General features: G+C 37.1%; 2 protein-coding genes across 2 annotated transcripts; one reads left to right on the plus strand and one right to left on the minus strand.

The window, feature by feature from the left end:
- The first annotated feature begins 456 nt into the window (after positions 1 to 456).
- Positions 457 to 9,672, plus strand: LOC139121811 (hydroxylysine kinase-like). The gene is made up of 5 exons (XM_070687008.1): positions 457 to 594; positions 3,076 to 3,494; positions 4,152 to 4,279; positions 4,906 to 5,080; positions 5,930 to 9,672. The coding sequence occupies exons 2-5, from the start codon at positions 3,125 to 3,127 to the stop codon at positions 6,421 to 6,423; spliced, it is 1,167 nt and encodes a 388-aa protein (XP_070543109.1). The 5' UTR covers positions 457 to 594; positions 3,076 to 3,124; the 3' UTR covers positions 6,424 to 9,672.
- A 1,062-nt stretch (positions 9,673 to 10,734) lies between these two features.
- LOC139121813 (U3 small nucleolar ribonucleoprotein protein MPP10-like) lies at positions 10,735 to 26,063 on the minus strand. Its single transcript, XM_070687010.1, has 10 exons — positions 25,874 to 26,063; positions 23,960 to 24,725; positions 22,786 to 22,970; positions 21,881 to 22,076; positions 21,010 to 21,151; positions 20,432 to 20,637; positions 19,732 to 19,842; positions 12,857 to 12,964; positions 12,017 to 12,250; positions 10,735 to 10,952 (listed from the first exon to the last, which is right to left on the minus strand). The coding sequence occupies exons 1-10, from the start codon at positions 26,026 to 26,028 to the stop codon at positions 10,800 to 10,802; spliced, it is 2,256 nt and encodes a 751-aa protein (XP_070543111.1). The 5' UTR covers positions 26,029 to 26,063; the 3' UTR covers positions 10,735 to 10,799.
- Positions 26,064 to 26,354: the final 291 nt, after the last annotated feature.

Raw genomic sequence — 26,354 nt, forward strand, 5'->3', positions numbered from 1 at the left:
ATAAAAAACAGGGCTACCCTCATAGAGCCATCACCCCCTCCGGCCGAAGAAACTGACCAGTTCTTCAGCTGCATGCAATGAGCTTCAAAATGAACCAATAGAGTCCGCACATCTGTCCCAGAAGAGCATTCTGCATCAATGGTGTGGTCTGTCTAGTCTGAATATATATATATATATATATATATATATATATATATATACATATATATATATATATATATATATATATATATATATATATATATATATATATATATATATATATATATATATATATATATATATATATACATACACACACGAAACGGAGCTCCATGATTCAAGTTTCCTCTGCTCTGGCTCCCTTCTGAATAGGTGGAGCCTGGGTCCCGGGCCTGGGTACAGATGGAGCACAGTCTGGCCCCATGTGTGGAGGGTTTGTGGGTGGAGCTTCGAAGCTAGTTTGTAATCACGTGACACTCAACTACGCCGTGGCTTCAAAATGGCTTCAACTGCTGAGTGATGGCCAGTACGAGTACGCATATTGTTCATTCATTCACGCATCAGTGCAGCACCTGACACGTGGTGCTCATAACTGCTCCGAATATTTTAAAGGTAAGCCTCACTGCAATGTTGAGTGTCAGCTGTCCGTATGACAGGGGTAGGTTCACGCTCAAAAGGCTCCATGCGCTAAGAAGTGCTCACAGCTACAGCCACAGACCGTGTAACATCTGCAGCAGTAGTACAACTACTACTGCCACTACAGCAATTAATGTGACAGCATGCGCATGCGAATGCGTCTTCGTTTATTGCTTATCAGGCAAAGCCGCAATCGATTTAAATCGACCTTGACCCTTTCAGACCTAGTTTTTTTGTTTCAGTGCTGTTCTGGGCCCGTATCAAGTGTACACAAGCCTTTGGGCACGACCTATATAACAGGTTTTCTTGTGAGCCTTAGGTTGGCACTCCTTGCCTATCCCTACGCGACTTCCTAGGTCAATAATGATCAATGTGAAGCCATTGCTGCTGTGCCCACTTTAAGAATACCTAACCCTTGCCCATCCGTGTGCAAGATACATGTGTTTGTGTACACGACGGGCTAGTCAAATCGCCGTTTCTTTTAGTCTTGGGTGCGCTTGTGTTCATGCAGTTTGAACTGGAGCTCACTTCCCGAGTCTGCGCGCGTTCAAAAAAATAATTGGATAATGTAGGTAACCATGGCAATCACTGTCTCCGAGCAATCATCTCATCTCCGTTCCATCACGCATGGCAGACTCTGTGTATCTTTCAAAGGAAAGAGCCTATTACTTACCAATTTGACAAAATTAGATATCCTGGCTCACAATCTGCTTGCTACACTACCTTGAGCATGGTGCAGCTATTGAATTGCATTCACTATCGCTGGCGCCACATACCCAACAGACTTACATAAATAGATTTTGATTTAATATGCTTTAAAGTCAATATTTGCATTCGGAAGTAATGTGACAATGTCTATACCTGTGTTTATGCACTGCAGCCCACTACCGCCAATCTATAGAAAAACCTGGTGAGCGAGCAAATGGCCAGTTTTTTTTTATGATGATGAGTAGTTTAGGGGACGACTGAATGTTACTGGACGTGGACACACCTTTGGTTGTGAACTAAAAGGAATTTTCTTAGGGGGCCTGTAAATGAAAGTGATGGTATGAGTAGACTCCCTAGGTTACTAACTATTCAAACAAAATTTCTTTGTGTCCACTTATCTTCAGTCTTGCCAAGTTCAGTGTTGTTAGCCTACCGGGGGTATTTTTGGGTTTTTGTTCTATTCTTGTATGTAATCGTTGGTGCACCAGTTTTAGCCTGTTTTTAAAGTAGCTGGTGCGCATCAAAAGTGTTGTTTGCTCACCAGTTTTTTTTGATAGCTCTGGCCATTGCATTGGTGGGAGGGGTGGTGGGGAGGGCATTAAAAGCATTGAAGTGTAAAAACAGTTCGCCCCATGTTCTGTCCTTAGATCTTGGGCTTATCTGAATCTAGGTGCAGCCTGCTAACATGGCAATGCTTGTGATGTATATGGAACTTTTATTATCTATACCATTGCTGTTATGTCACATTGGTGCGAGAAAGGTGTGTTGCATTGCATTGTTGCAGAATATTTTCACATTTGAGATCATCTGTCGTAGTTAAAACCTGTCTCCAGAGTTTAGAGGTAAAATCCTAAATGACAGTCATAAGAAATTCTGGCACAGATTACTCATAAACAGACTATAAAATTCCATCAGAGTCCAGGTATGTGTGTCATCATCTGTTAAACCCTATGTCATCCTCACTTATTGAGGAGCAATGACTGAAACAATGTTGTAAAACACAGAATGCTATATGACATTTCCTGAATCCTGTACAATATATAATTCATGAAAAAGGTTCATGGTATGGGAAATCATCATAAGTGTGTATGGCTAAAAACAGAAATGTTTTGAAAGTAGCTTGACTTACTGTGAAATGGAAAAGCAAAGAACAGGACATCTTCGTTACATTTTTTCACAGGGGATCCAATATTTATATCTGATGTATCTATAAGGCTCAAATAGGAAATGGATTTCTGTTGGCAATATTTCATTTATAAAAAGCCCAGTGTCTGTTGAAATGTCTAACTCTGACTCGAGCGTCATATTGTGTTTTACATTCGTGTTGGTTCAAGCACATATTGTAATAGAACATATGTTTTACTCCATTTCTGAGAAACCCTTTGTAGTGTATTGTCATGTAGGTTTTAGGTATATTTTAGAATCGCTTCATGGAAAGCACTGTAAAAGTTGATGTTGAAACTGATACTCATTTGAATTTTCCCATTTTTGATGTTCAATATTCCAGTTGTGTGTTTAATACGTGTAACTTTTTTCATCAGTAAGAGACAATGATATCCATATGCTTGTTAATGTGTTTTGTGTCATAATCCAATATGGCTGTCTATCAAGCGTCATGTAATGAAATTTTCTATCTGAAGCAATGACTCGGAGCCATTTCTCAATGTCACTTATGTGTGATGCAATCGCATGTTCAAATATATCATTTTGATGATGTAAATCTGATCTTTTTATGTTATCCCTTCTCAGCATTCTGAAGATTTTGTGAAACCAAGATCGAAGGTGAGCTCATAACAACATGGCTACATCTGAAGGGGAAAACAACAAAGGCACGGTTGGACCAGATGAAATTATCAAACCATCTCTGACCTCAGACGGTGCTAAAGAAATGATCCAGAGGCTGTACGGCTTCCAAGTTGTGAACGTCAAGCAGCTTGACAGCTACGATGATCAGAATTTCTACATTGCCGCCAAATCACAAGGTTCTGATAGGCTGGAGGAGTACACCCTGAAAGTAATGAACGCCAATGACTCTGAGAATGTCACATTGCTTGAAGCACAGACTTCAATAATGCTCTTTCTCAATGAAAGGAAGTTCAGCGCTCCAAAGCCGGTGAAACTGCCCAACGGTAAATACATGACATTGGAAAAAATATCTTCGAACAAAGGTAATTTTGATTTGTCCCCATAAGAGTGGGCATCCTGAATAATGCTGCATCAGAATGTCAAAAAAGTATTTTCATGTATAAAGATTTCTGATTAAACCGCAAATATTGTGACATCACAATACAAGTTTATAATATAAATTATACGGTCATTAGGTTGTACATGTTATCCATTTCTATCAGAATGGAAGCCTATGAATGCCATGCAACTTTTATTTTTAATTTTTCACAATCAGGAAAAGGATGGTTTATGCCATTTAAAATTAAACATGTATTCACTCAATATTAAATGTTATGAAAAAAGTGGTTCCTTGCAGTTATGATCTTTAACTTATTTGTGATTATTCACAACGTGTATTTATTATGACTGGGTATAGTCTAGATGCTGTTGAAGTCGAAGTCCTTGTAACTTAGTGATGGCATATGGTTCAGCATGAGTATTGCCATTCCTGTTACGTGTAGCACTAGAAAATGAATTCATCAGGGAATGCTAAAAGCCAAAGAGTGTTCAAACAAGGTCACTTTCCCTGCTGTGTTTGGAAATTAATCTGGGTGGGGTATTCAAGAGACTTGAGTTTGCCAGTGTTAGTCTATGGCTGAATTCTTTGCTGTGACTGTTTTCAATAAAAGGTGGAATTTTTCCTGTTGTATGCCTCACAGGTACCTTTGAACACATGGTACGGTTGCTGACTTACATTCCTGGTCAGCTCTACAAAGAAGTTGAATTGACCCCTGAACTTTGCTACCGAGCAGGCAAGCACATCGGCAGCATTGATGTAGCTCTCAAAGTGAGTTTCAAATCAGAGTTGGTTTTCTTTATTTTTTTTCGAATTGTTCAAAATTAGAGCCCAGTTTTAATAAGAGAACGACTGAGGCCATGTGGTTTCATATTTTCCAAACTAAGAATCAACTGATGACTGGAGAGTGGGAGGCAGTATTCCAAAGGCTTAACCCTTTCAAGTCTTGTAAGGATTTTGGATTGAAAGTGTTGAGCGATAGTTTGTACTAAAAATGTACAATAAAAACTTAACAACATAATTTAAAGCTCATGAACTTTAAAAATTAAAAATCAACTTACAAACCATGAAAATGTTAAAATAGATCAGCACATAAAACTTATGTATAAAATGACTTGAAAAGGCAAGTTTTAACCCAACTTTAAATTATCAAGTATCTGAAATGTACGATTATTTAACGGTAATGAGTTCAACATACGAGGCACACAAAGAAGACAAACTAAAACATAAATTACAGAATGTACAAATACTGCCTATTAAATCAATGTCATGTGGGTATCAAAATATTTTCCAAAGTATTGACTGAAGATACACTGAAAAATCATAAAAAGTCAAACTTTTGTTAGCAGGGACTGTCTCATAACATAATTCATAGGGGGTATTTTTTCATTTGATAGGATTTCTATCATGAAGGATTCGAACGGCCGGATTTCCTCTGGAACTTGGTAAATGTTCCCCTTCTTGAGAAGTATGTTTATGTCTTCAAGGAAGAGAAGAAAAGAGACATTCTCCAAGCAGTTATCAAGGCATTTAAGGAGCACGTAGAGCCAAACTATGGCAAATTAACAAAGGGTGCGTAAAACAGTTAGATACTTATATATTATTGAGTAAAACATCATTTATCTCTTTGGTTCCCCAGGATTTGATATAACCTTCTTATCAGTTGTTTTCTGGTTGAATCCATTACAGGGAAGAGGGGTGAAAGGTATTAAACAAGCACAGATAATTTGAATTTTTTTTGGCAAATACTCTCATGCAGAGATAAAAGTATTGTGTAGTAACATTGGCTGTTTTTGGAATATTCAAAAGTAATTCTGCATATCACATTCTTCAATAGCAATGAGAGCATTTTTCATATGGCCTGAAAATGTTTCAAAGAGTGTAAATTTGTGCACAATGCTATATAATGCTTTCAAAGGAGAAATATGTCGCTTTTGTCGGTGAAAAGAAAAAAGTGAATGCAGATTAATAAGGAAGTTCAAGGCCTTCACTACAATCAAAGAAGAAAAAGAAGTGTTTGTCAGAAAGTTTTTCACAAAGGAAATGACTACATGAAGCTTTGTCAACTTTTATTTTTAATTCATTTCCAAAATTCCCTGAACACAGTTGTTCTAGTTCCCAAATCATGTTGAAATGCCCAGTTCTGAACTTGACAGCATGGCCTGTTTGTGTGTAATGTTGTATGTAACTATTGCCTGAATTGCAGTCTCAGGAAGTATTTATTTTTAAACCATAACGATGCATATCTGTTACAGTTGCAACATTAATATTTAATAATATTTCAACATACCGTGGAGAAAAAAAGAATTTCAAATGTGCATTTCTTTTCTGGACAAAATGTTATCACCATTTCAGTGTCATTGTCAGGTTCATTTCTAAATAAGGTTTACGATTTAATATTTTCATTTTTCATACTACCAGGTACAATTCACGGTGACTACAATGAGTCCAACATAATTGTCACTCCAAAAGAAATAAACTGCAACTTTAACGGCCAAGGTCAAGAAACAGCTATGTCAAACTCCACTACGTATGAACTCTGTGGTTTGCTAGATTACGGTGATGTGTCCCATGGTTTTGCCGTATTCGATCTCGCAATTGCCCTGGCTTACACCATGATGCAAGCAAGCGAGGACCCCATCAAAATCGGCGGGCACATGCTCGCAGGTTACCTATCGGTGTTTCCCCTGTCCGCCCTGGAGAGGGCGGTTGTCTACTACTGTATAACCAGTCGCATCGCACAGTCCGTGACTCTTGGCATGTACTCCTTCACACTACATCCAGACAATAAATATCTTCTCATCACCCAGGAGACTGGATGGATCCTTCTTGAAAAGTTGTGGAGCACTCCGATAGAGGAGATTGAACAGGAATGGGATAAGATCATTCAGATGTATAAGAATAGTGCCAGTTAATAGAGCTGCTATTTTTTCCACCAAAATTTTAGTACAAAATTTTACCAATTTTTATTAATTTTTCTGTAAATTCTATGATAATTTTGGACCATATTGACATCACTTTTCATCAGCTACAGTAGTTAATCAAAATTTTAGTGAAAAATCTGAAGAAAAATAGTTATTATTCTCCAGTATTATCTCTTCTTTTTCAATATTTGAAGGGATTCAGAGATTTTCAAAAATAGCTGAACACCACCCAAATTTACAGGATTGCAATACTTCCAAAATGTCCTGTTGGAGATCATATTATTTTTTTGTGGTATTTTTCAATATGTAGAGACTACATTTTTTTGAAACAATTTATGATAGTATGCTTTGATGTAAACTTCCAGTAACTGGGCATTAATTGTGAAAAAATTTCTTGGGGAAGTTCACCAGTGTGGAAAACAAAAATGTTAAATTTTACTTTCTTCTGCTGTTTGTCTCACATAGATATGTCAATGCTCAGGTGATATTGGACTTGTTTTTTGACCAAATCCTGACATAATGACACTATGCCTTGTGGCTGTGAAAACCCAGCCATACTTATTTTCCCTGTCTGTCCGTGCCTTAAATAATGAGTGTTTTTGAAGCATAGTGCTAAAAAGGAACAAAATGACACTTTTGGCTAAAAAAGATAGAAGTACAGAAAAATTGTACCAATGTGCAATTTTGTCATTGCAGCTGATGCATGTTAAGTGTCGCAGAATACAGAGCTGTAAAAATTTCTCACAACCTGGGCATATTCTTTATTTAAGGTAAAATGCGCCTCAGGGATAGAAATTTAGACTCACAAAAATTTTCATAATTCTAGTGGCCAACACTTGAGGGGGGCTCATTTTTGAACTTCGTATCTGTTTAGTTTTGTGAAAATCAGAAATTGTATTTTTCCCATAGAGATAACACAAGGATGGCGGCCATTTTGAATCAGTAAACTTTTGGTTATTTTCTTCTCTAGTACCAAAGTTTGCATGGTGACCCCCAATTTTTATTCTTGATTTTAAAAGAGAATGGTTGAAAGTTTGCTAGAGAAATATTTGTCCAAAAGTTGAAGTATTTCTTTCGAGGCGCAAACTACCTAAACCTATGCAGCTAGCAGTGTTAGTAATGTGATGAGACAGCAGCATAAAAGTAGACTTGACTTACTGAAATAGCTAGAAATTTCGCAATTCTTCTTCTATCATCACAAACATTGAACTTTCACTCTGTGGTATTTTTTCAACCTTCAAAAGTACACAAACTGAAATACAATACTTCAATGTAATTGAGTCTTGTAGGTGGTGCTGTGATAATACCAAGAATGTTTTCCATTTCTTGTACTTGATTATTTCGTGTCTTTATTGTATCACCAGATGTTTTCTAGATTGTCATCTACAGCATACCTTTAGAGCAATGATAAAACGTTTATTTTCATGACAATGTTACCATTTTGTGCATCATAGTATCATCAAGTACACTGTTCCTCATTTGTGATTATTTTCGATGTTTAAATTTCCTGCTTGTTGAATTCATAATGGCACCTCTCAGAAATATAAGTTTTAGTGATTCAAGATTGTATCAGATTCTTTATAGCATTTACAGTGATTAGAGATTATGTCAGATTTTTTACAGATTTACAGAATAAAAAATCTATCTTTTAATATGATATTACATTTTAAAAATATTTGAAATAATTACTTCACACATAGATGATAGTATTTGACATGTTTCATTATAATCTTTCATGATATTAAACAGAGTCAGTGGAGAGAATGGTTAGACAAAACCACTGTCAGTGTTGATTGTGAAAGGCTCACAGTGGAATTTAAAATAAAAGCTGGTGCTCTTTTATTTTTCTTGATCTAATAAATTTTTGCAGACTGTTTTCAGTGTAACTGAATAATTTTACTAGAAGTGTTATCTTAAATAGATGAGTGTGTGTAATTTTCCTATTGCAGAGTATAGATTGACACTTAAGGAAAAGTCAAATTTGAACCATGATAGCAATGTAATGTTTGGAATTTAGAACTTTTTAGTATATGTTTTTTTTCCTTTGATGTATATTACAGTGCCTTCAATTAAGATGTAATCCAACAGAAAGACCAATCAGTGCTTTTTAATCTTTTGATATCGCCATACAACATACAAACTGCACAAAGCAATCACAGGTCAAGTTTCTGACAACAGTGTTTGCAGGAACTGGGAAATATTGTGCTGCTGCCCTCTAGTGACCATTTTGTTGTATTCCAGGCATGATGCCTGTGTAGCCTATGTCAGTGTGATTTGCTCCATTTCAGTATTTTCAAGAACTCAAATAAGCAAGAAACTGGTATTACTGCCGGAAGAACTAGCCCAGAAGTCATCAATGTATTTTTTAATGATTTCTGCATAATTAAGGCAATATAAAAGGTGAATAATTCACCACATCATGCATTATCAAATAATTTATCTGTTGATAAGTGAGCTTAAAATATCACTACCAGAATCCAGGCGAGTTTTGATTATACTTGTTTAATGTTTTTGCCAACATCAATGTTTAGTTGTTATATTTATCCTCCAATCATGTCCAAAGAATTACAAAGTTGCCATTAACCAGTGTAGAAAATAACAGATGGAACAGATGTGATATTGTTTTTTTGTTTTTGAGCAAACAATAGTTTAAATGTACAATGATTATACAGAATCCAGAATGCTGATCAACTCAGCAACTATGGCAAACATTAAATATACTTCAAAATTATTTTTTTTAGCATTTAAAATTAATAATAAATAGCATAAGTAAAACAAGTTTGTATTTACCAGTATATACTTGTTGATTTAGGTCCAAGGTATTTATGATCCTCAAAGAGTGAGTGATCAATGGCTTGCTCCGTGTAAACATCAAAATTCTTTGTTGTAAAATATGATTTTATTCAAATTTTTATTGAATTTTTACATAGAAAACAGCAGAACAATTTGATATGGATAGTGATATGTAGATATTTTAAATCTCTCTTGAAAATCCCCATTATGCAAGTAGAATATGTGCAATTTATTAATAAAAAAATCAACAAAAGGAAAGTAAATGTAGGGTGATTATTTTATGCAGATATTTATGGCATATTCTCTGAATTATGAGTGCGTGTGTAAGGGCGTATTTGGAGCAGTCGGGTTTTCATAAACAATAGCTGTGGTTTTCATTGGCTTGTATTGCGTTCAAAATTTGTATTTTGCACACCAATTTCTCAGAAAATAAAGAAACTCACCTCCACATGTCCTGCATGATGGTCAATTTCACTTTGATGTCGACAAATCAAATATTTGTGAGATGAATTATAGTGAAGAATTTCTATTTCTCTCTCCAAAATGCATATTTTTGATACCGGTATAGCTTATTTCTGCTGGTTGCAAGATTTTTTAAGTACAAAGCAATGGCCAAGTGTCAAAAGTTTAAATGAATAAACTTTATGTCTTTATCTGTATAAGTTTATTACACAAAATTAGTCACATTTGCAGTTTTGAATACACAGAGATTAAGCACCATTTGTTCATCATTTAACTTCCACTCAAATGTGTTTCAAAGGTCAGTTACCCCTTCCATAGTGGTCACTTTGTCAAGATTTTGATTTCAACTGCCTCTCTTTCGTGGTCAGTGGCCAGCACCTGTAAATGAGCTGTAAATGCTATTATTAAGACCTTTTTCCTTCACATTCACTGCACAATACATGACCAAACCACAAACATAAAGCCACACGCACCATTCTAAAGAAAGGTCACCTCCACATAGTGGCTAGTATTTTTTTATCCTTTGGGTGACCACCACATGCAGGCTTATATTGCGTGTAGATATGCCTACATACAATCAACACGACTCAACATACATTCATCAGTTTCATATATACAAGGTGGAGATGGGAACCAGATTTTGGGGAATATGAAATCCTTTGTAAACAGGATTGGAACTAATTTGGGATAATTGGATGGTGAAGTGATGTCATTTTAATCTGCAAATGTAATCTCAACTGATTTTCTTTTTAAGTTAAACACTCGTTTTTTTGAGTAATTTGTAATGTTGCAACAGTCAACTGTATGGCACCTAACACTTTTGAGAAATTTGAAAAATATGAAAATACAATTATCCCAAATTAGTTCCAATCGTGTTTGTAAATCTTCATTCACAGTTTTGACTTCCAAATCCGAAGATGAATTGGGACAGCATCTTTCAGAGGATAGAAGGGGTTATACTTTTGACAGCTGAACAGCTTTACGGTATTTTTTTTTCACATCCATTCTAATCACACACAGAAAGCAGCAACTGAAAGAACATTTATCTTCATTTGAACAAAATATTTATTTTCTTGTGTTAAATTACAAAAAACAATTTACGACCACTTTAATCAGAGTTTAAGCTTAGAAGATGTCACAGTATTTCCTTTCTTCTGCTTCTTTTTGGTCTTTATTTGTTTGATTTCAGAGGAGACTTCATCTTGAAGTTTAGTGAAGAATGCCTTTGATGATGACAGGGTCTTCTTGTCACTGTGATGATCATCCTGCAATAGAAAGACAGTGAAACTAATCACACCAGGTGACCTTTCACAGTTGACCTTTCACCCTGATCTTTCCTATCAAAAATCACACTCAACTTCCCATAAAAATACAGCAAAACTTGTCAGCTACAGACACAGCTAGGACAAGAGCATGTTGTTATGATTTACGGAAGTTTGATTCTCACGCATTTACAGTGTCATACTTGAAAAAAAGTTGTGCAGATAAGAAACGTCTCAGAATTAGTACATTGGACTGAATTTCAATACAGAGAAATCCAGTCCATTGTAATATTCCAAATTCAACATGGAACCCATAGGTATGCTAACTCTTTCAGGAGAAATCATGTTGTTGATATTCACATAAACAAGGCTGTGAAACATTCATTTATTGCACAAGCTTCAAAATGTGTCTACATAAGTAGTGGACAGACACAGTCTTCTAAAACTTTGGTTGTCTGAGCATTGGTCCCCATATCACCTCAACAAATAGTAGCAGGTTCAATGTGAGCTGAATTTCATCTCTCTTTATAACTCATCTATGTGAGCTACTCGCTGTGAGTAGCTAACATAGATGAGTTATAAAGAGAAATGAAATTTTGGCACTGGATATTCATCATCAGAGTAAAGTGGATGATGCTGTGCACATTATGTTGGTTTCATTGTCTTAACCCTTTCAGCGCTAAAGTTGATTTTTGTTGCCTTTATAAAATATTTCCAGTCAATTTTTTTTTCAGACTTTTGCTGAAATTTTGATTAAAACCTATAGCCAATGAAATATAATGTCCATTTGATCCAAAATTATCAAAAAATTTACAAAAAAATTCATGAAAATTGGTAAAATGTTGCACTGAAATTTTGGTGGGAAAAATTACGGCACTCAAAGGGTTAATAATTATAATTTTACTCAAAATTGTTACCACAACAGTTGATCAAAAAAATTTCAGTAGTGGTTCCTACCCAGAAACAGACGCACAACATTAATCTACAACATACATTTGAAATATCAATCAATACAGCAAACCTCATATTCAACACAAATTGATCTGTATATCACAATGAAATCTTACCTTTATTATGGTTGTTCTTCCATCAGATTTACTTTGTTTTTCAAGTTTCTCAAGAGCTGCTTTCTTACTGTATTTATTTCCAAGTCCAGGTTTCATTTTTTCCACTAATTTTGCATTTCTCTCTTTCTCTTTGTGTCGTATCCGTTGGTTTTTCTTTTTCTTCCTTCTTTCTCTTTTCTTGTCGGTTGACGTTTTCTCGGCATCTCCGATCAGCTCACCAGTTTTTGTTTTCTCCTGTCAAACCAGACAGAGAAAGTTGACCGCACGATAAAACTCTCAGCAAACACTATGAGCACAACAACTTTAAGAGGCTATGAATTCTGGGTAGAAATTTTGTCACAGAATAGCCAATCAGAGCTATGTAAAATGTTTATAATTGACATATGACATTTTTAACATAGCTTACACATAAACATGGCACACTCCAATGTTTCAAAAATCCATAGCCTTTTGCTGTACTGATTTTACTTCAAGACTTTAAGGTAGACTGCATATATCTTGGAGACATATTCTGACTGTGGATTTTTTCAATACTTTTCTGATCTACCACTTGTGGGGCTCATTTTAAAGCTCTTGTTTAGTTTTTCATAAATCTATGAAAATGTTATTTTTCCCCATAGAGTTAACACAAGGACGGTGGCCATTTTTAATATCAAATAAAATGTTAGGTAATTTGTTTCTCCAGTACCAAACTTTGCATAGCGGCCCCAGATTTTATTCTCAATTTGATAAGAGTATGGTTGAAAGTTTCACTGGGAAAAGTTTGAGCAAAGGTTAAATCTTTCACTTTAAATGCGAACACTACCTTAAGTCAACATTTATTGAAGAATTTTCACTCACCTTGATCTCTTCTGGAGCCAGAACATTTGCGTCACTGACTGCAATAGGGGCAACCTCTTCCATTGTTATTGAAGGCATATTTGAAACAATCTTGATTTCAGGAATGGCCTGGAAGTAAGACAAAGTGATGCAACATTAGTTTTGTTATGGAATAAAACAGCTGGTAACTGTCTTTCAATAATCTTTGGCTTAGAAACCAACACTGAGATGAAGTGAAAAAGGGCTGTGTACAGTTGACATCATTGTTTTCTCATTAATATGCAAACATAAATACTTATCTGCATTTCTAAATTGCACTTTTTAAATTTAGGCTTGCTAGAATGGCAAAATACCACCTAGTTGGTAGTGTAACAATGAACACTAAATGACGTTATCAGCTCAAAGTACAAGCTGCGACAACAACTGGCAAAATCTGTCCGCATTTCAGGCTGTAGTGTCTAGTGACGCACATGTTGTTATGTAGGTCATTTCCCCCACACTCATCATGACCTGAGTTCAATTAGTCTAGAACATTCTCAAGGTCACTGCCCTTGATGACCTCACAACCTTGAATTCAATTAGTCATGTTTGGAATGTTCTGGAAAGTTGATTAGTTGTGTAAGGGAGATAATTTTAGAACTGTAATTAGCATGTCAATAAAAGTTCTAGATTGTTCTTATATGCCTTTATAAAAGGGACGCGCTCAGCTTCCAGTCAGACTTTTGGGATCGTGTCTCTTGTGTGTTACTATAAACTCCAGCAGTAGTCATTCTCAAGACTTTTCAAGACCTTCACTGTCAACGCTGGATTTATACTGTGGACTTTGTGCAGCTTCAAGCCTGCAAGCCAAAGGACTGTTCATTCATCCAACTGACTGTTACAACTCTGAGACTGGAGCTTTGCCGTCCCAGCTGAGATAAGTAGTCTGTACACTTTTAAAGCTTGTACTCTATCCCTGACTTAGCAATTAGTTTTATTTTCGTAATAAATTTTGTTTAAACGTTAACTGCTGAGTTCACCCTTTTGTTCGTTTTCTCTGCACGTAACAAAATTGGGGGCTCGTCCGGGAGACGAATATTTTGAGCCGTTTGACAACATTTGACAGCCTTTCAAAACTACTGTACACTGTGAACTCAGCGAAATTTAATCATGGCGGAATTTAAACCAGAGGAAATGGATGACCTTGATCAGGACACATTTGATTCCCTCAGAAAAGACGACCTCATAACACTGGCCAATTTCCTTAAGGTAGAAGTTAAACGATCTATGCGCAAGCGAGAATTACAGTTCAAGATTGCAAAACATTTAGTTAAATCAGGCCATTTTGAGGAGTCTGCCTTAAAGATTATGAGCCCGAGTCTACCTCTGAACTCAGAAAATTAGAATTAGAAATGCAGACAAATTTGGAGATCAAGAAACTAGAATTACAAATGAGAGAGAAAGAATTACAAATGGAAGAAAGACAGAGAGAGAAAGATAGGCAGGAAAGATTAGAAATGGAAGAAAGACAGAAAGAGAGGGAATTGGAAATGAAAGAAAAAGAATTGCGAATGGAAGAAAGACAAAGGGAGAAAGAAAGAGAGGAAAAAGAAAAGGAAAGAGAATTAGCAGAACACCGACTGCAGTTAGAAATGAGACGTTTAGAGCTTAGAAAGTCAGGAAAATTCTTCCTTCAGACAATTTTGACATCACTAAGCATTTCAGGTTAGTTCCCCCTTTCCAAGAAAAGGATGTTGATAAATATTTCTTCATTTTGAGAAAATTGCTCAGAGTCTGAATTGGCCTAAGGAGTCCTGGTCTATGCTTTTGCAGAGTGCTTTGGTGGGTAAAGCCAGAGAAATTTACATTCAGTTGTCAGTAGAACAGGCTTCAAATTATGATTCTGTGAAGGAATTAATTCTCAAGGGCTACGAGTTGGTGCCTGAAGCTTACCGTCAGAAATTAGGGATTGTGAGAAGGTGAAAGATCAAACTTATGTTGAATTTGCTCGAACAAAAGAACAACTGTTTGATCGCTGGTGTTCTTCTGAAAAGGTCAGTCAGAATTATGACAAATTACGACAGCTTGTTTTGATTGAAGAATTTAAGAGGTGCATTCGGAGTGACATCAAGACGTTTATCAATGAACAAAAGGCAGATACATTGGAGGTTGCTGCACGTTTGGCGATGATTATTCATTGACCCACAAATCTTCATTTCTCAGCAAACCATCCCAGTCCTTTTCCTACAGAAACAATGCAGGTAAATTTAACTCCTCCTTCTCATCCAAGAATTTTTCAAAGGACAGTAGAAAATCAAATGACAACAGTTCACAGAGTTCAAGTAACACTCCCACATCATCAGATCCCAAGTCTCAATCTCCTTCTGACAAACAGTTCGGTACACTTTTTTGTAATTATTGCAAGAAAGACGGCCATTTAATGTCAGAGTGTTTCAAATTGAAAAGAAAACGTGAAGGTCAAAGTGGTCAAAGTGGATCTAAGCCCACCGGCTTTATTCTTCATCAACTCAATTAGAGTCTAATAATGTGTGCAACACATTTTCTGAGGTTAAACCCCTCTTATCCCCAATTAATAAGGTCAAGGTCAATTCTTCTCAAGATAGCATTATGGGTATTTTCGAACCATTTATTCATAATGGTTTTATATCACTTTCTAGTGATTTTTCTTCCGCTACCCCTGTCAAAATTTAAGAGATACCGGGGCTTCCAGTCTCTTTTGTTGGCAGATACCCTGTCGTTTTCTGAAAAGTCATTTTCAGGTTCTAAAGTTCTTATTAAGGGGGTAGATTGTAATGACTACATTCCTGTTCCTCTCCATAATGTCTATTTGTCTTCGGACTTGTTTCTGGACCTGTGGCTTTAGGTATTAGGCCTTTTTTGCCTTTTGAAGGGATTCACCTTCTTCTTGGAAACGACCTTGCTGGGGACAAGGTCATTACTAATCCACTTGTGACTGATAATCCTAGTTTAGATCAAAATCCAGAGCCAATAGAGGAAGACATTCCCGGCCTTTTCCCATCATGTGCCATTACTCGAGCCATGTCAAAGAAAACTTCTGAGAATCAAAATACTCTCAAAAATAATGTCACAGATGTTGACTTAAATGACACCTTTCTCAGTCAGGTGTTTGACACGGAGCATTCCGTTATCCCTCGTGGATTTGAAACTTCCAGTAAAACTTCTGCTGACCAAAGTCAGACATTTTCTAGATCAAATCTCATTGCAGAACAACACAAAGACCCAGATATTTTGTCTTTGTTTGACAGGGTAGATGATGAAGGTAAAACTTCAGATAGCTCTGTTTCCTATTATACAAAATCTGGTATTCTCATGCGTAAATGGAGACCTCCAGATGTTTGGTTGATGACGATTGGGCTATAAAACATCAAATTGTGGTTCCAAAGCCCTATCGTGCTGAAATATTGCGCCTGGCCCATGAAACACCCTGGGCTGGTCATTTAGGAGTCAGGAAAACTTATCATAAAATTCTCAGTCACTTTTATTGGCCTAATCTCAGGCAGGATGTAGCACATTTCTGTAAAACTTGTCACACATGTCAAATGGTAGGAAAGCCAAATCAGACCATTCCAAAGGCCCCTTTACAGCCAATTCCTGCATTTCAAGAACCATTTAGTAGGATACTAATAGACTGTGTTGGGCCCCTACCTAAAACAAGATCATGCTGACAATAATGTGTACATCTACTCGGTTCCCAGAAGCAGCCATACCACTGAGAAATATACAGACAAAGACTATAGTGAAAGCTTTAGTCAAATTTTTCACTTATTTGGCCTCCCTAAATGTGTCCAGTCCGATCAAGGCTCCAACTTTATGTCTGGTATTTTTCAACAAGTAATGGATCAGCTAGGCATTAAACAGTATAGGTCATCCGCCTATCATCCAGAAAGTCAGGGTGCTCTTGAGCGATTTCATCAAACTTTGAAAAACATGATTAGGACCTACTGTTTTGACACAGAGAAGCAGTGGGATGAAGGAATTCATTTTTTGCTCTTTGCTGTTAGAGAGTCAATTCAAGAGTCTCTTGGTTTTAGCCCATTTGAGCTTGTATTTGGACATACAGTCCGTGGCCCACTTAAGCTCGTTAAAGAGAATTCCTATCAGACGATGATGATTGTCTGAATATTTTGCAATATGTGTCAGATTTTCGTACGAAACTCTCTAAAGCATGTGAATTAGCCAGAGAAAATCTTGAGTCATCTCAGCAGTCAATGAAAACCAAATATGACAAAAACACCTCAAAACGGAAGTTTGAACCAGGTCAAAAAGTTCTTGTTCTACTTCCAATTCCTGGCAAACCACTCCATGCTCGTTACTTTGGGCCATATCTAATCGATAAGAAATTAAGTGATTTAAATTACATCATAATAACACCTGACAGGCGAAAACAAAAACAGCTATGTCACATAAATATGCTTAAGCCATATTTGGATAGGGATAATCCTACTAAAACAAAGCCTGTCAGTACAGTCAGTTCTGGCCATTATGAAGATAGTGATACTGAAACTGACTTGAGTGAAAATACTCTAAACTCAAAGCTGGGCTCGGTCAAGCTTCAGAACTCAGAAATCCTGGAGAAGCTGGAGTCTACAAAGTTGGCACACCTCCAGCCAGAACAACAACAACAGGTGAAAGAACTGCTCCATGAATATAAACACCTGTTTCAAGATGTTCCAACGAGGACAAACGTCATCTATCACGACGTTGATGTTGGGGACAGTAAGCCTGTAAAACAACACCCATACAGACTGAATCCAACAAAAGCGAAATATCTCCAGGAAGAAGTCAAATACCTGCTGGACAATGACTTTATTGAACCCAGTAAAAGTAACTGGAGTTCGCCGTGCATACTTGTTCCCAAATCAGACCACAGTTATCGTATGTGCACGGACTTTAGGAAGGTCAACACTTTAACAAAGACAGACACTTTCCCAATCCCGAGGATTGATGACTGCATCGACCGAGTGGGAAAAGCCAAGTATGTGACGAAATTTGACCTACTGAAGGGATTTTGGCAAGTCCCTCTGACAGATCGTGCTCGTGAAATATCCGCCTTTGTTACGCCAGACGGATTGTTCCAGTACAAGGTGATGCCATTTGGAATGAAGAACTCTCCGGCAACGTTCCAACGGATGATCAACGACGTCATATCCGGGCTAGACGGGTGTGCAGCTTACGTTGACGACGTCATCCTGTATAGTGACACCTGGGAGGAACACATTAAGCTCATGCGGAAGTTCTTCGAGAGACTGAGTAAAGCAATGTTGACTGTCAACCTTGCCAAATCTGAGTTTGGTTGGGCGAGGGTAACTTACCTCGGACATACTGTAGGACAGGGTGAGGTAAAACCTGTTGATGCCAAAATCAGTGCCATTTCAAGTTTTCCCATACCAAACTGCAAACGACAACTGATGCGCTTTCTCGGTATGGCTGGTTACTACAGAAAATTCTGTCCAAATTTCTCCACAATTACTGAGCCTTTGACTAACTTACTTAAAAAGAAAGTAAAGTTTGTTTGGTCAGAGCAATGCCAACAGGCATTTGATACACTTAAAGCCATACTGCAAAGTGCCCCAGTGTTGTCTGCACCAGATTTCACTTTGCCATTCAAATTAGCTGTAGATGCTAGTGATACGGCTGCTGGTGCTGTTTTATTGCAAGAGGATAGTCATGGGGTAGATCATCCTGTTTGCTATTTTTCACGCAAATTAACAAATCCCAGAGAAACTACTCTACAATTGAAAAAGAGTGTTTATCTTTGATATTAGCTTTACAGCATTTTGAAGTTTATGTTACTTCTTCAAATCAGCCAATAGTGGTTTATATTGATCACAACCCTCTTGTTTTTCTGCAGAAATTTAAAGGCAAAAATCAGAGATTGCTAAGATGGAGTTTAATGTTACAGGAGTTTAATCTTGACATTAGACATATCAAAGGCAGAGACAATTTAATTGCAGACTGTCTCTCTCGTATTTAGAGTTTATTGTTGTTCACTTTCAAGAAATTTTACTTAGAGTAAAACAAAATTTGAGTACTTAAATCCTTTTCAAGATTACATTTGTAAAAGAAAGATTTTTCTTTGAAAAATTTTCTTTTTTTTGAAGAGGGGGTGTGTTATGTAGGTCATTTCCCCCACACTCATCATGACCTGAGTTCAATTAGTCTAGAACATTCCCAAGGTCACTGCCCTTGATGACCTCACAACCTGAATTCAATTAGTCATGTTTGGAATGTTCTGGAAAGTTGATTAGTTGTGTAAGGGAGATAATTTTAGAACTGTAATTAGCATGTCAATAAAAGTTCTAGATTGTTCTTATATGCCTTTATAAAAGGGACGCGCTCAGCTTCCAGTCAGACTTTTGGGATCGTGTCTCTTGTGTGTTACTATAAACTCCAGCAGTAGTCATTCTCAGACTTTTCAAGACCTTCACTGTCAACGCTGGATTTATACTGTGGACTTTGTGCAACTTCAAGCCTGCAAGCCAAAGGACTGTTCATTCATCCAACTGACTGTTACACTCTGAGACTGGAGCTTTGCCGTCCCAGCTGAGATAAGTAGTCTGTACACTTTTAAAGCTTGTACTCTATCCCTGACTTAGCAATTAGTTTTATTTTGTAATAAATTTTGTTTAAACGTTAACTGCTGAGTTCACCCTTTTTGTTCGTTTTCTCTGCACGTAACAATGTGCAGCTGTATATAGTAACAAACCTGTAACCACAAACAGTTTAATTGCAAACAAATCAAATTAGTCCTTTTTATAGATGCTTAAAAATTACTTAAATATGTGCTTATCAAGGTCTGTGTTGTTCATATTTAAGAATACTTTGTTGGTGCAGACAGCTTGGATAGCTAGCAACACACTTTCCAAGGCACTTACCGGTTTTGGAGTGTAGTGGAAATTAGACAGTGCATCCAATTTGAGAAACAAGGAATCCATCATCTTCTTGATTACTGCGTGCTCTTTATTCTCTTCTTCTTCATTAAGTTGCTACGATACAAAGTAGAAAGGCCAAGGATGAGACAGACTGATGTAGAAAGTAAAGCTTTTCACACATACACAGCAGCTACATGCATTTGTGTGGTTATGTTGACTCTTTCATTGAGCTGACATTGTTTTTACTGGTGGTTTGAAACTAGATACAGTAACAACTTGGCTATTGTTGAAAGGTTTGGGACAGCCATAACTTGATAGTGATATTCATGGAAAACAAATTTGAAAGGCAGCCCTCTGAAAAAGTCTTTAAATATTTAACCTGTTCACCCCCGTTCCTTGTACACTGGTCCGCAATCATCAACGATAACAATGGGTCTGGACCAAATCATAGTTGTGGAAAGGGTTAAGAATACCGGGTCCTCGGTTGAAAGAGATTTGAAGTGCTACAATTATGTAAAGTCTTTCCCACCCTATGTAGACATGACTAATGAGAAAATGCATGTTTCATCTTTGGCATACAGAAAAAGAAATCAATGTGCTGTAAGAAATTCAACAGGAGACATCATTCATGAATAACACTCGGTATAGCCAACTCCTTCTCCCTCCTACTTACACTTGAATCCAAAAACTTCTCTAATCTTACCTTGGTCTGTTTCATGTACTCCTTTTCGTAGATTTCACCCAAGCTCATCTTGCTCTTCTCTTGGTCAAGTGTCATTCTCTTTCTGTATTCAAACGGTTCCTCTTTAGGTTTGACCTTGCGGGCTACGTCATCCCAAGCCTCGTCCTTGATTCGTTGCTTGATCATCTCTTCAAGGGTCAGTGTGGTCTCATCGGTGATGACAGGGGCTGTGTTGTGAAAGTGAAATCTTTGACTTTATTTTTATGATAACTGTGACATGCTTACGACTTTTCAACATTTTTTGGAGATTATCTGTGGAAAAACTCATGGTTAACATGAAAAAGTTAACTTTCTGCTTTCTATGCCATTTTACTCAGAAGCAATGAGAAATACAGGTGTGGTATATTGTTAACATACCAACTGCAAACATCTGTACACATACTTTTATTGCAGTCTTGGGGCTTTTTTATGATTAGCATACACTGCCACAAACTATAATTCTGAACCAATGAAATCAAGCACTTAATACAAAAATCCCCTAACTTTTGGAAATAAAGTTTGTCTTGAAAGCCCTGAATAATACTAAAGACCATCCTCACCTGGTCTGGTTGTGTGATCAAACTCCACATGTTCCTCCAGGAGACTGTTATCTGGTCGTTTTGATGCTGACGTTTCACCCATCAGTTGCCATGGTTTCTCTGCTAAATTTGCCTCCTCCAGCTGGTCAATCTTTTGTCGCAGCTTTGAAAATAGAACGAGAGTACACCCTCAGTTAGATTATATTCAAACGTCTCTGACATTTGTAAATATTCCTTCAATTTAGGAAACAGTTGCTCTATATGTAGACATATAGCTGTTACCATGTCTGAAAGTGTAAACCATGGCTTGTTGGTCCACACTGTTATGAAATCACTGAGACTCAATGGTTTGAATTTTACACTATTTTTGAAAAATTGCCATTTCACTTATTCATATCAAATGTTAGAATTATGCCACCGAATGGTATCACAACTTGAACTGAGAATTCAAGATACAGTACATGAATATATCTGAATCACAATTAATCTTGCTTGCCTTCCTCTGAATATCAATACATGTTTATACATGTTTATTTGAACCCTTGGAAAATCAACAAAATTATACACGGCAGTTATTATCCAAATACTGTGATGTCTATAATGTCCTTATGAATAGATCAGACTGATGTTGATATCACTACTGTCTGCTGTATGAGTTGTATGTTGTGATTGATGGCTTTGACTAGCTCTCGTCACAATCTTTCAAACTGCCAAAAAAGCAACAATCTCCCTCTTGTGTCTGTACCGTTACAATTAAACAAAAGTTGATAATTTGTCTACTTGTTCACAAAATTGGGAATAAAACTGCTTCAGAAGCCGAGAATTACACAGTGATGTTTCTTCTCATAGAATGATCAAGAATGACACTAAAAAAGAAATCAAGTAAATTTACCTTTTCTTGTCTTTTCTCAAAACTAGACTTTGTTTGTTTCTTTCCTCCAATGATGTCTGACACGTCTTCTCCTTCACTGTCACTTGCAGCAAACAAATCCTTTGTCTGGACACGGCCTCCTATACTTTCTTCCTTCTCGTCTTCCTCCTCATCATCAAATTCCTCGCCATCTCCCCAGCCTTCTTCATCTTCATCCCTTTAGCATCAATATTAATATCATTATACAGATGTAGTATAACAATTTTGATTCACTGGTGAGAGGCACCGTACAGTAGGCCCTTTAATACTAAGAGTTGAGGGTGCCCTATTATTGATTTGAAATTATCACGAACATGCTCAATACTTTCTCCATGGATGCACTTGATACAGGTCTACAGCCTGATCAGTTTTTGATTATCGCTCATTAGTTCTGAGGGAGATGTTTTGTAAGATTTAGAGAAAGCACATCATTTATAGGTTAATGTGATCTTTTGAAAACTGCATATTTTTTATGAAAGCCTTTACAAATAGCAATATGCAGATTTAACCTTTCTGATTTGTCAAAGGATGAATAACCACATGTCAAATATAATAAACCATTTGATTTTATCAATTCAGTAGACATAAACACATACAGCTTGTCTAAATCTCACAAACTTTAGGTTTTTTAAGAAATGTGTAGGATCATTTGAAATGCTTATCTACTGTGAGTAAAATTCTAAATTATATGCATGATGTTTGTAGCATTCTCCAGTCTCTAGCTGCAGATGTAAACAATTAATATGCTTGGCAGCTATACTAGCTTTACAAAGACATAAGCTGGCTGAAGACAAGTTTGCTATGTTATAAAATGCAACAGTAAATTTACAGGCAAACCTAACACTTGGATGTTCTGTGGTCAGATAGATACAACATAGAGCTCCTACCTTTGCTTGGAATCACCTTCCTCTGCACTGTCAATATCATCGTCGTCATTATTATCATCTCCATCTTCTTCTTCAACGTCAAAAAGGACCTGCTTTCTTTCATCTCTCTTCTTAGATTTCATTTTGACCCCTTGCGGTGCATCGAAGAAGTCTTTGTACTTCAAATTCCTGGCAGTTTTGCTTTGCTGGTTTTAGTAATAATGAGAAAGACATGGCATTAGAAACTCCATCTGCAAGATCATGTCATGTTGGAATATATATCATTGAGTACACAAGATGGAGAGTGTATTCATAAATGTAGATATTGAATACGATAAGATTCACTGAATGAGATTATGATAAAGTAGTTGTTTATTGAGGATGAGTCAAAGAATGAATGTTCTGTGCTTGGAACTCACATGTAATGAATGCGAAAATCAAATGGATACACAGTCTATGTTGCTAATTGTGACTGTTTGAACAAATAATAAAAAATATATCACTGTAATTAAGTTTCACTATTTAGGATTAAGCTGCTACTGTTCATAAAAATTCATCTCCAGCACACAAAGAGAAATAATGTGAAGCAAAACATATGTTGAGTCTCAACTGCCCACATCGAGCATCTATGTCTGACACTCCAGAATTATAGGGAACTCTGTGACCTTCGACCCTCACCATGGCTAAAAGCTCAGTGTTGGTTACCATGGTAAACTCAAAGAAATGAAGTACCAGTGACCACACACAACTGAAGCAGTATATGCTTCTGAAATATGCATAATGAAGTTTAGCCCAAATTAAATACATATCAAATTTGGTTGCATGATAACAAGGTGTGTTATCGTCCACTTAGGGAGCACAATGCTGTCAATAAACTAATACGTACAATCAGTTCCAACAAGATTTGTTGGAGAACAGACATTCCACACTGCACTCTCAGTCGTGGTTAGGGTCTGAACACACTCACATGACTGAATGTATCTGTCAATGCAAAGTACTGCTTTCAGCTATACTTTATAATATCAAACTCTCTGTGTTAGAGATCTTACAACATCATGATCATGACAAAGATATGAAAAGCCTTTTGCTATTTTGCTATCGCAGTCATTGTTTGCTTTTCTTGATCTATTTTCAATAATTTTTTTTTTCAAATCTGTATCAACAGACACAAGCCTAATATGGTTAAAATTCTCACCAAAAAGTCTTCATCATCATCATCATCATCATCATCATCCTCTGCATCCATTAATAACTCCTCTTCCTCATCTTCTGAAGGAATATCTTCAAACATATCAATATCGTCGTCATCATCTTCATCATCAGACTCACTTTCATCCCTGCCCTCTTCTCTCCTCCTCCGTTTTTCCTCCTTGGCATCCTCAGCCTCCAGGAACATCTCCATGTCTGCCAACTTGAAAAACTTATCATCAACAATGGAAGGTCCTTTCCTTTTCAGATTGCTCCTCTGTGGCTGAGGTTTAGATTTTGATGCAGATTTTCCCATCAGTACATCGAGGTCAAGGTCTTCAGTCTCTGAATCTAACAACTCTGATAATTTGTCCTTTTTTGCAAGCTCTGGAAAGAGGTCTTGGCTTCCATCATATTCCACATCATCTGGCGCTTCTTCATATTCCGCCATGTCATCTTCCTCCTCTTCATCATCATAATCATCATCAGCATCATCATCAATGTCCTCTTCATCTTCATCATCTTCCTCACTTTCTTCCTGAGGTCGCAAAGCAACACTTCCTTTGGCAGTTACAATCTTTGAAACATTCTGCACCATCTCTGAGATGCAGGAGTCATTTTGCAGTTCAATTTCCTGCCAGATTTGCTCATCGTCAAAATTGTCAACGATCAGTTCCGTCAATGGTCCTTTACTATCTGTAGATTCTCTTTGTGTATAATCATATATTTCCTTGGTAAGCTGAGTAAATGTCTGTGCTAGTTTTGGTGCAGTGCTGAAATAATAGGAAACATCATATTAAAACTTCAACATTTTAATTGCTAAAGGCCATGCCTAAAACTGAAACTAAGGTCAAGAAAAATAAAAAGTTTGTTTCTCATCCCCGCGCGTGTCAATTCACCGCATCATTTTTGAAATATAGGTCTAGGATGAGAAACAAACTTTTTATTTTTCTTGGCCTATAGCTTATATTATGCCACATTCAGATTATGTGTGAATAAAAAAGCCATGGGGTATTTTCCTCAGACTAAATTGAATCAGTATATATAGCTACTGTTCGATGTGACTGAATACATGTAATTAAGCAACATATTCACTCATATGATAACTCCTCATACCTATGGCATTAAAGGGCCAGTATCTATTACTTTTTCAGTATTTTTGTTTTGTATGTCAATTGTTCTTGTTCTACTTTCAATATTATCTGGTTTATCAACAAAGTGTCTATACGTGTGATGCACTGTGGTTGTTTATTTTTTGAATTCTAGTTTGGACCAGAATTCACCGGTCAACAATAAGAATGCAATTAACACATGTACAGGCTGAGATGACAAGCCGAATACTGCATATCTCAACATGCTTTTGTTGGCACAGTTAACATTAAAACCAAAAACTGTGAAGAAAAAAATGTAAACATTTACAGCAACTGGCTGGTAATCTCCAACAAAACATATTTCGGTTTTCACTTGCACACTCCTTGTTGTAATTGGTAGTCCAACCAAACGTTCAGTTATCCTGTCTCAATGAGAAAGACAGCAACTGATAGATAGCAATGGCGACGAATCACAGAGACAGAACACATTGCGGTTGACAACCCCTTCAGGTCGGTCCCTTCAGGTGTTGCTGGTGTTTTACACGTTAAGCAATTTCTCACCACAGCTCACAACCCTGAAATATGCACAGGTAAATTTTCTAGCAAACGGGAGACCAACGATCCCGATCGCGTCGTATAACAGAGCTGTGTTGCTGCTGTGGTGTAGCCCATGGTTTTCCCCAATGTATTTCGTGTTCCCTACACACCAATATGTCGGGAAAAACTGTGTGCATGGTTTTGGAAACAAATGATCGTGATCGTGTCATGTTTGTGAGTAGGGATGCACAAAGTTACACTCTGCTGTTGAGTGAGTACATGTTGTCGCTTACCTAAGGAAACTTTCCGAAACCTTAGTGGATGAACTAAAGTCTTGATATATCTTGTGAAGGTGACCAAACTCTGTCTGCTTCGGTGAAGTCATCTTTGAGACACTCACATTCACACGTGTGAAGCCAATAGTACAACAAAGCGCGCCCTCACTCATTTTAACTCTTCCGGGTTACAGGGCACCACAGGGTCACAAAATGTTTGCTTGTTACGACGAGGCCCGCGAGCTGCTAGCTGTGCTGGCCCACATCGGGTACAGACACAAGAAGACGAAGCCGTGCCTTTGCATAACACCCGACGCTGCATCACAATTACCACCCTTTGCTTCTAGTTATTTTAATCGAACGTGTCTGAGCTAGCTTTGACTGCTTTTTTTTGACCCGCCCTATCGAGTTGGAGCTAGCGCCATGACCTGCCATGCCATAACTTCCAACGAGAATCTCACTAGCCTGTAAAAGTAACTATTATCATGTGTATGGAAAA

Source organism: Ptychodera flava, chromosome 21, assembly GCF_041260155.1.
Source record: "Ptychodera flava strain L36383 chromosome 21, AS_Pfla_20210202, whole genome shotgun sequence".
NCBI lineage: Eukaryota > Metazoa > Hemichordata > Enteropneusta > Ptychoderidae > Ptychodera > Ptychodera flava.

Coding starts and splice junctions, on each gene's coding strand:
- LOC139121811 (XM_070687008.1), top strand. CDS start 3,125: ATGGCTACATCTGAAGGGGAAAACAACAAAGGCACGGTTGGACCAGAT. Junction 3,495..4,151: donor AAAAATATCTTCGAACAAAG/GTAATTTTGATT, acceptor TATGCCTCACAG/GTACCTTTGAACACATGGTA. Junction 4,280..4,905: donor GCATTGATGTAGCTCTCAAA/GTGAGTTTCAAA, acceptor TTCATTTGATAG/GATTTCTATCATGAAGGATT.
- LOC139121813 (XM_070687010.1), bottom strand. CDS start 26,028: ATGAGTGAGGGCGCGCTTTGTTGTACTATTGGCTTCACACGTGTGAAT. Junction 22,971..23,959: donor ATGATGATGAAGACTTTTTG/GTGAGAATTTTA, acceptor TACTAAAACCAG/CAAAGCAAAACTGCCAGGAA. Junction 20,638..21,009: donor TGATCACACAACCAGACCAG/GTGAGGATGGTC, acceptor TTCACAACACAG/CCCCTGTCATCACCGATGAG.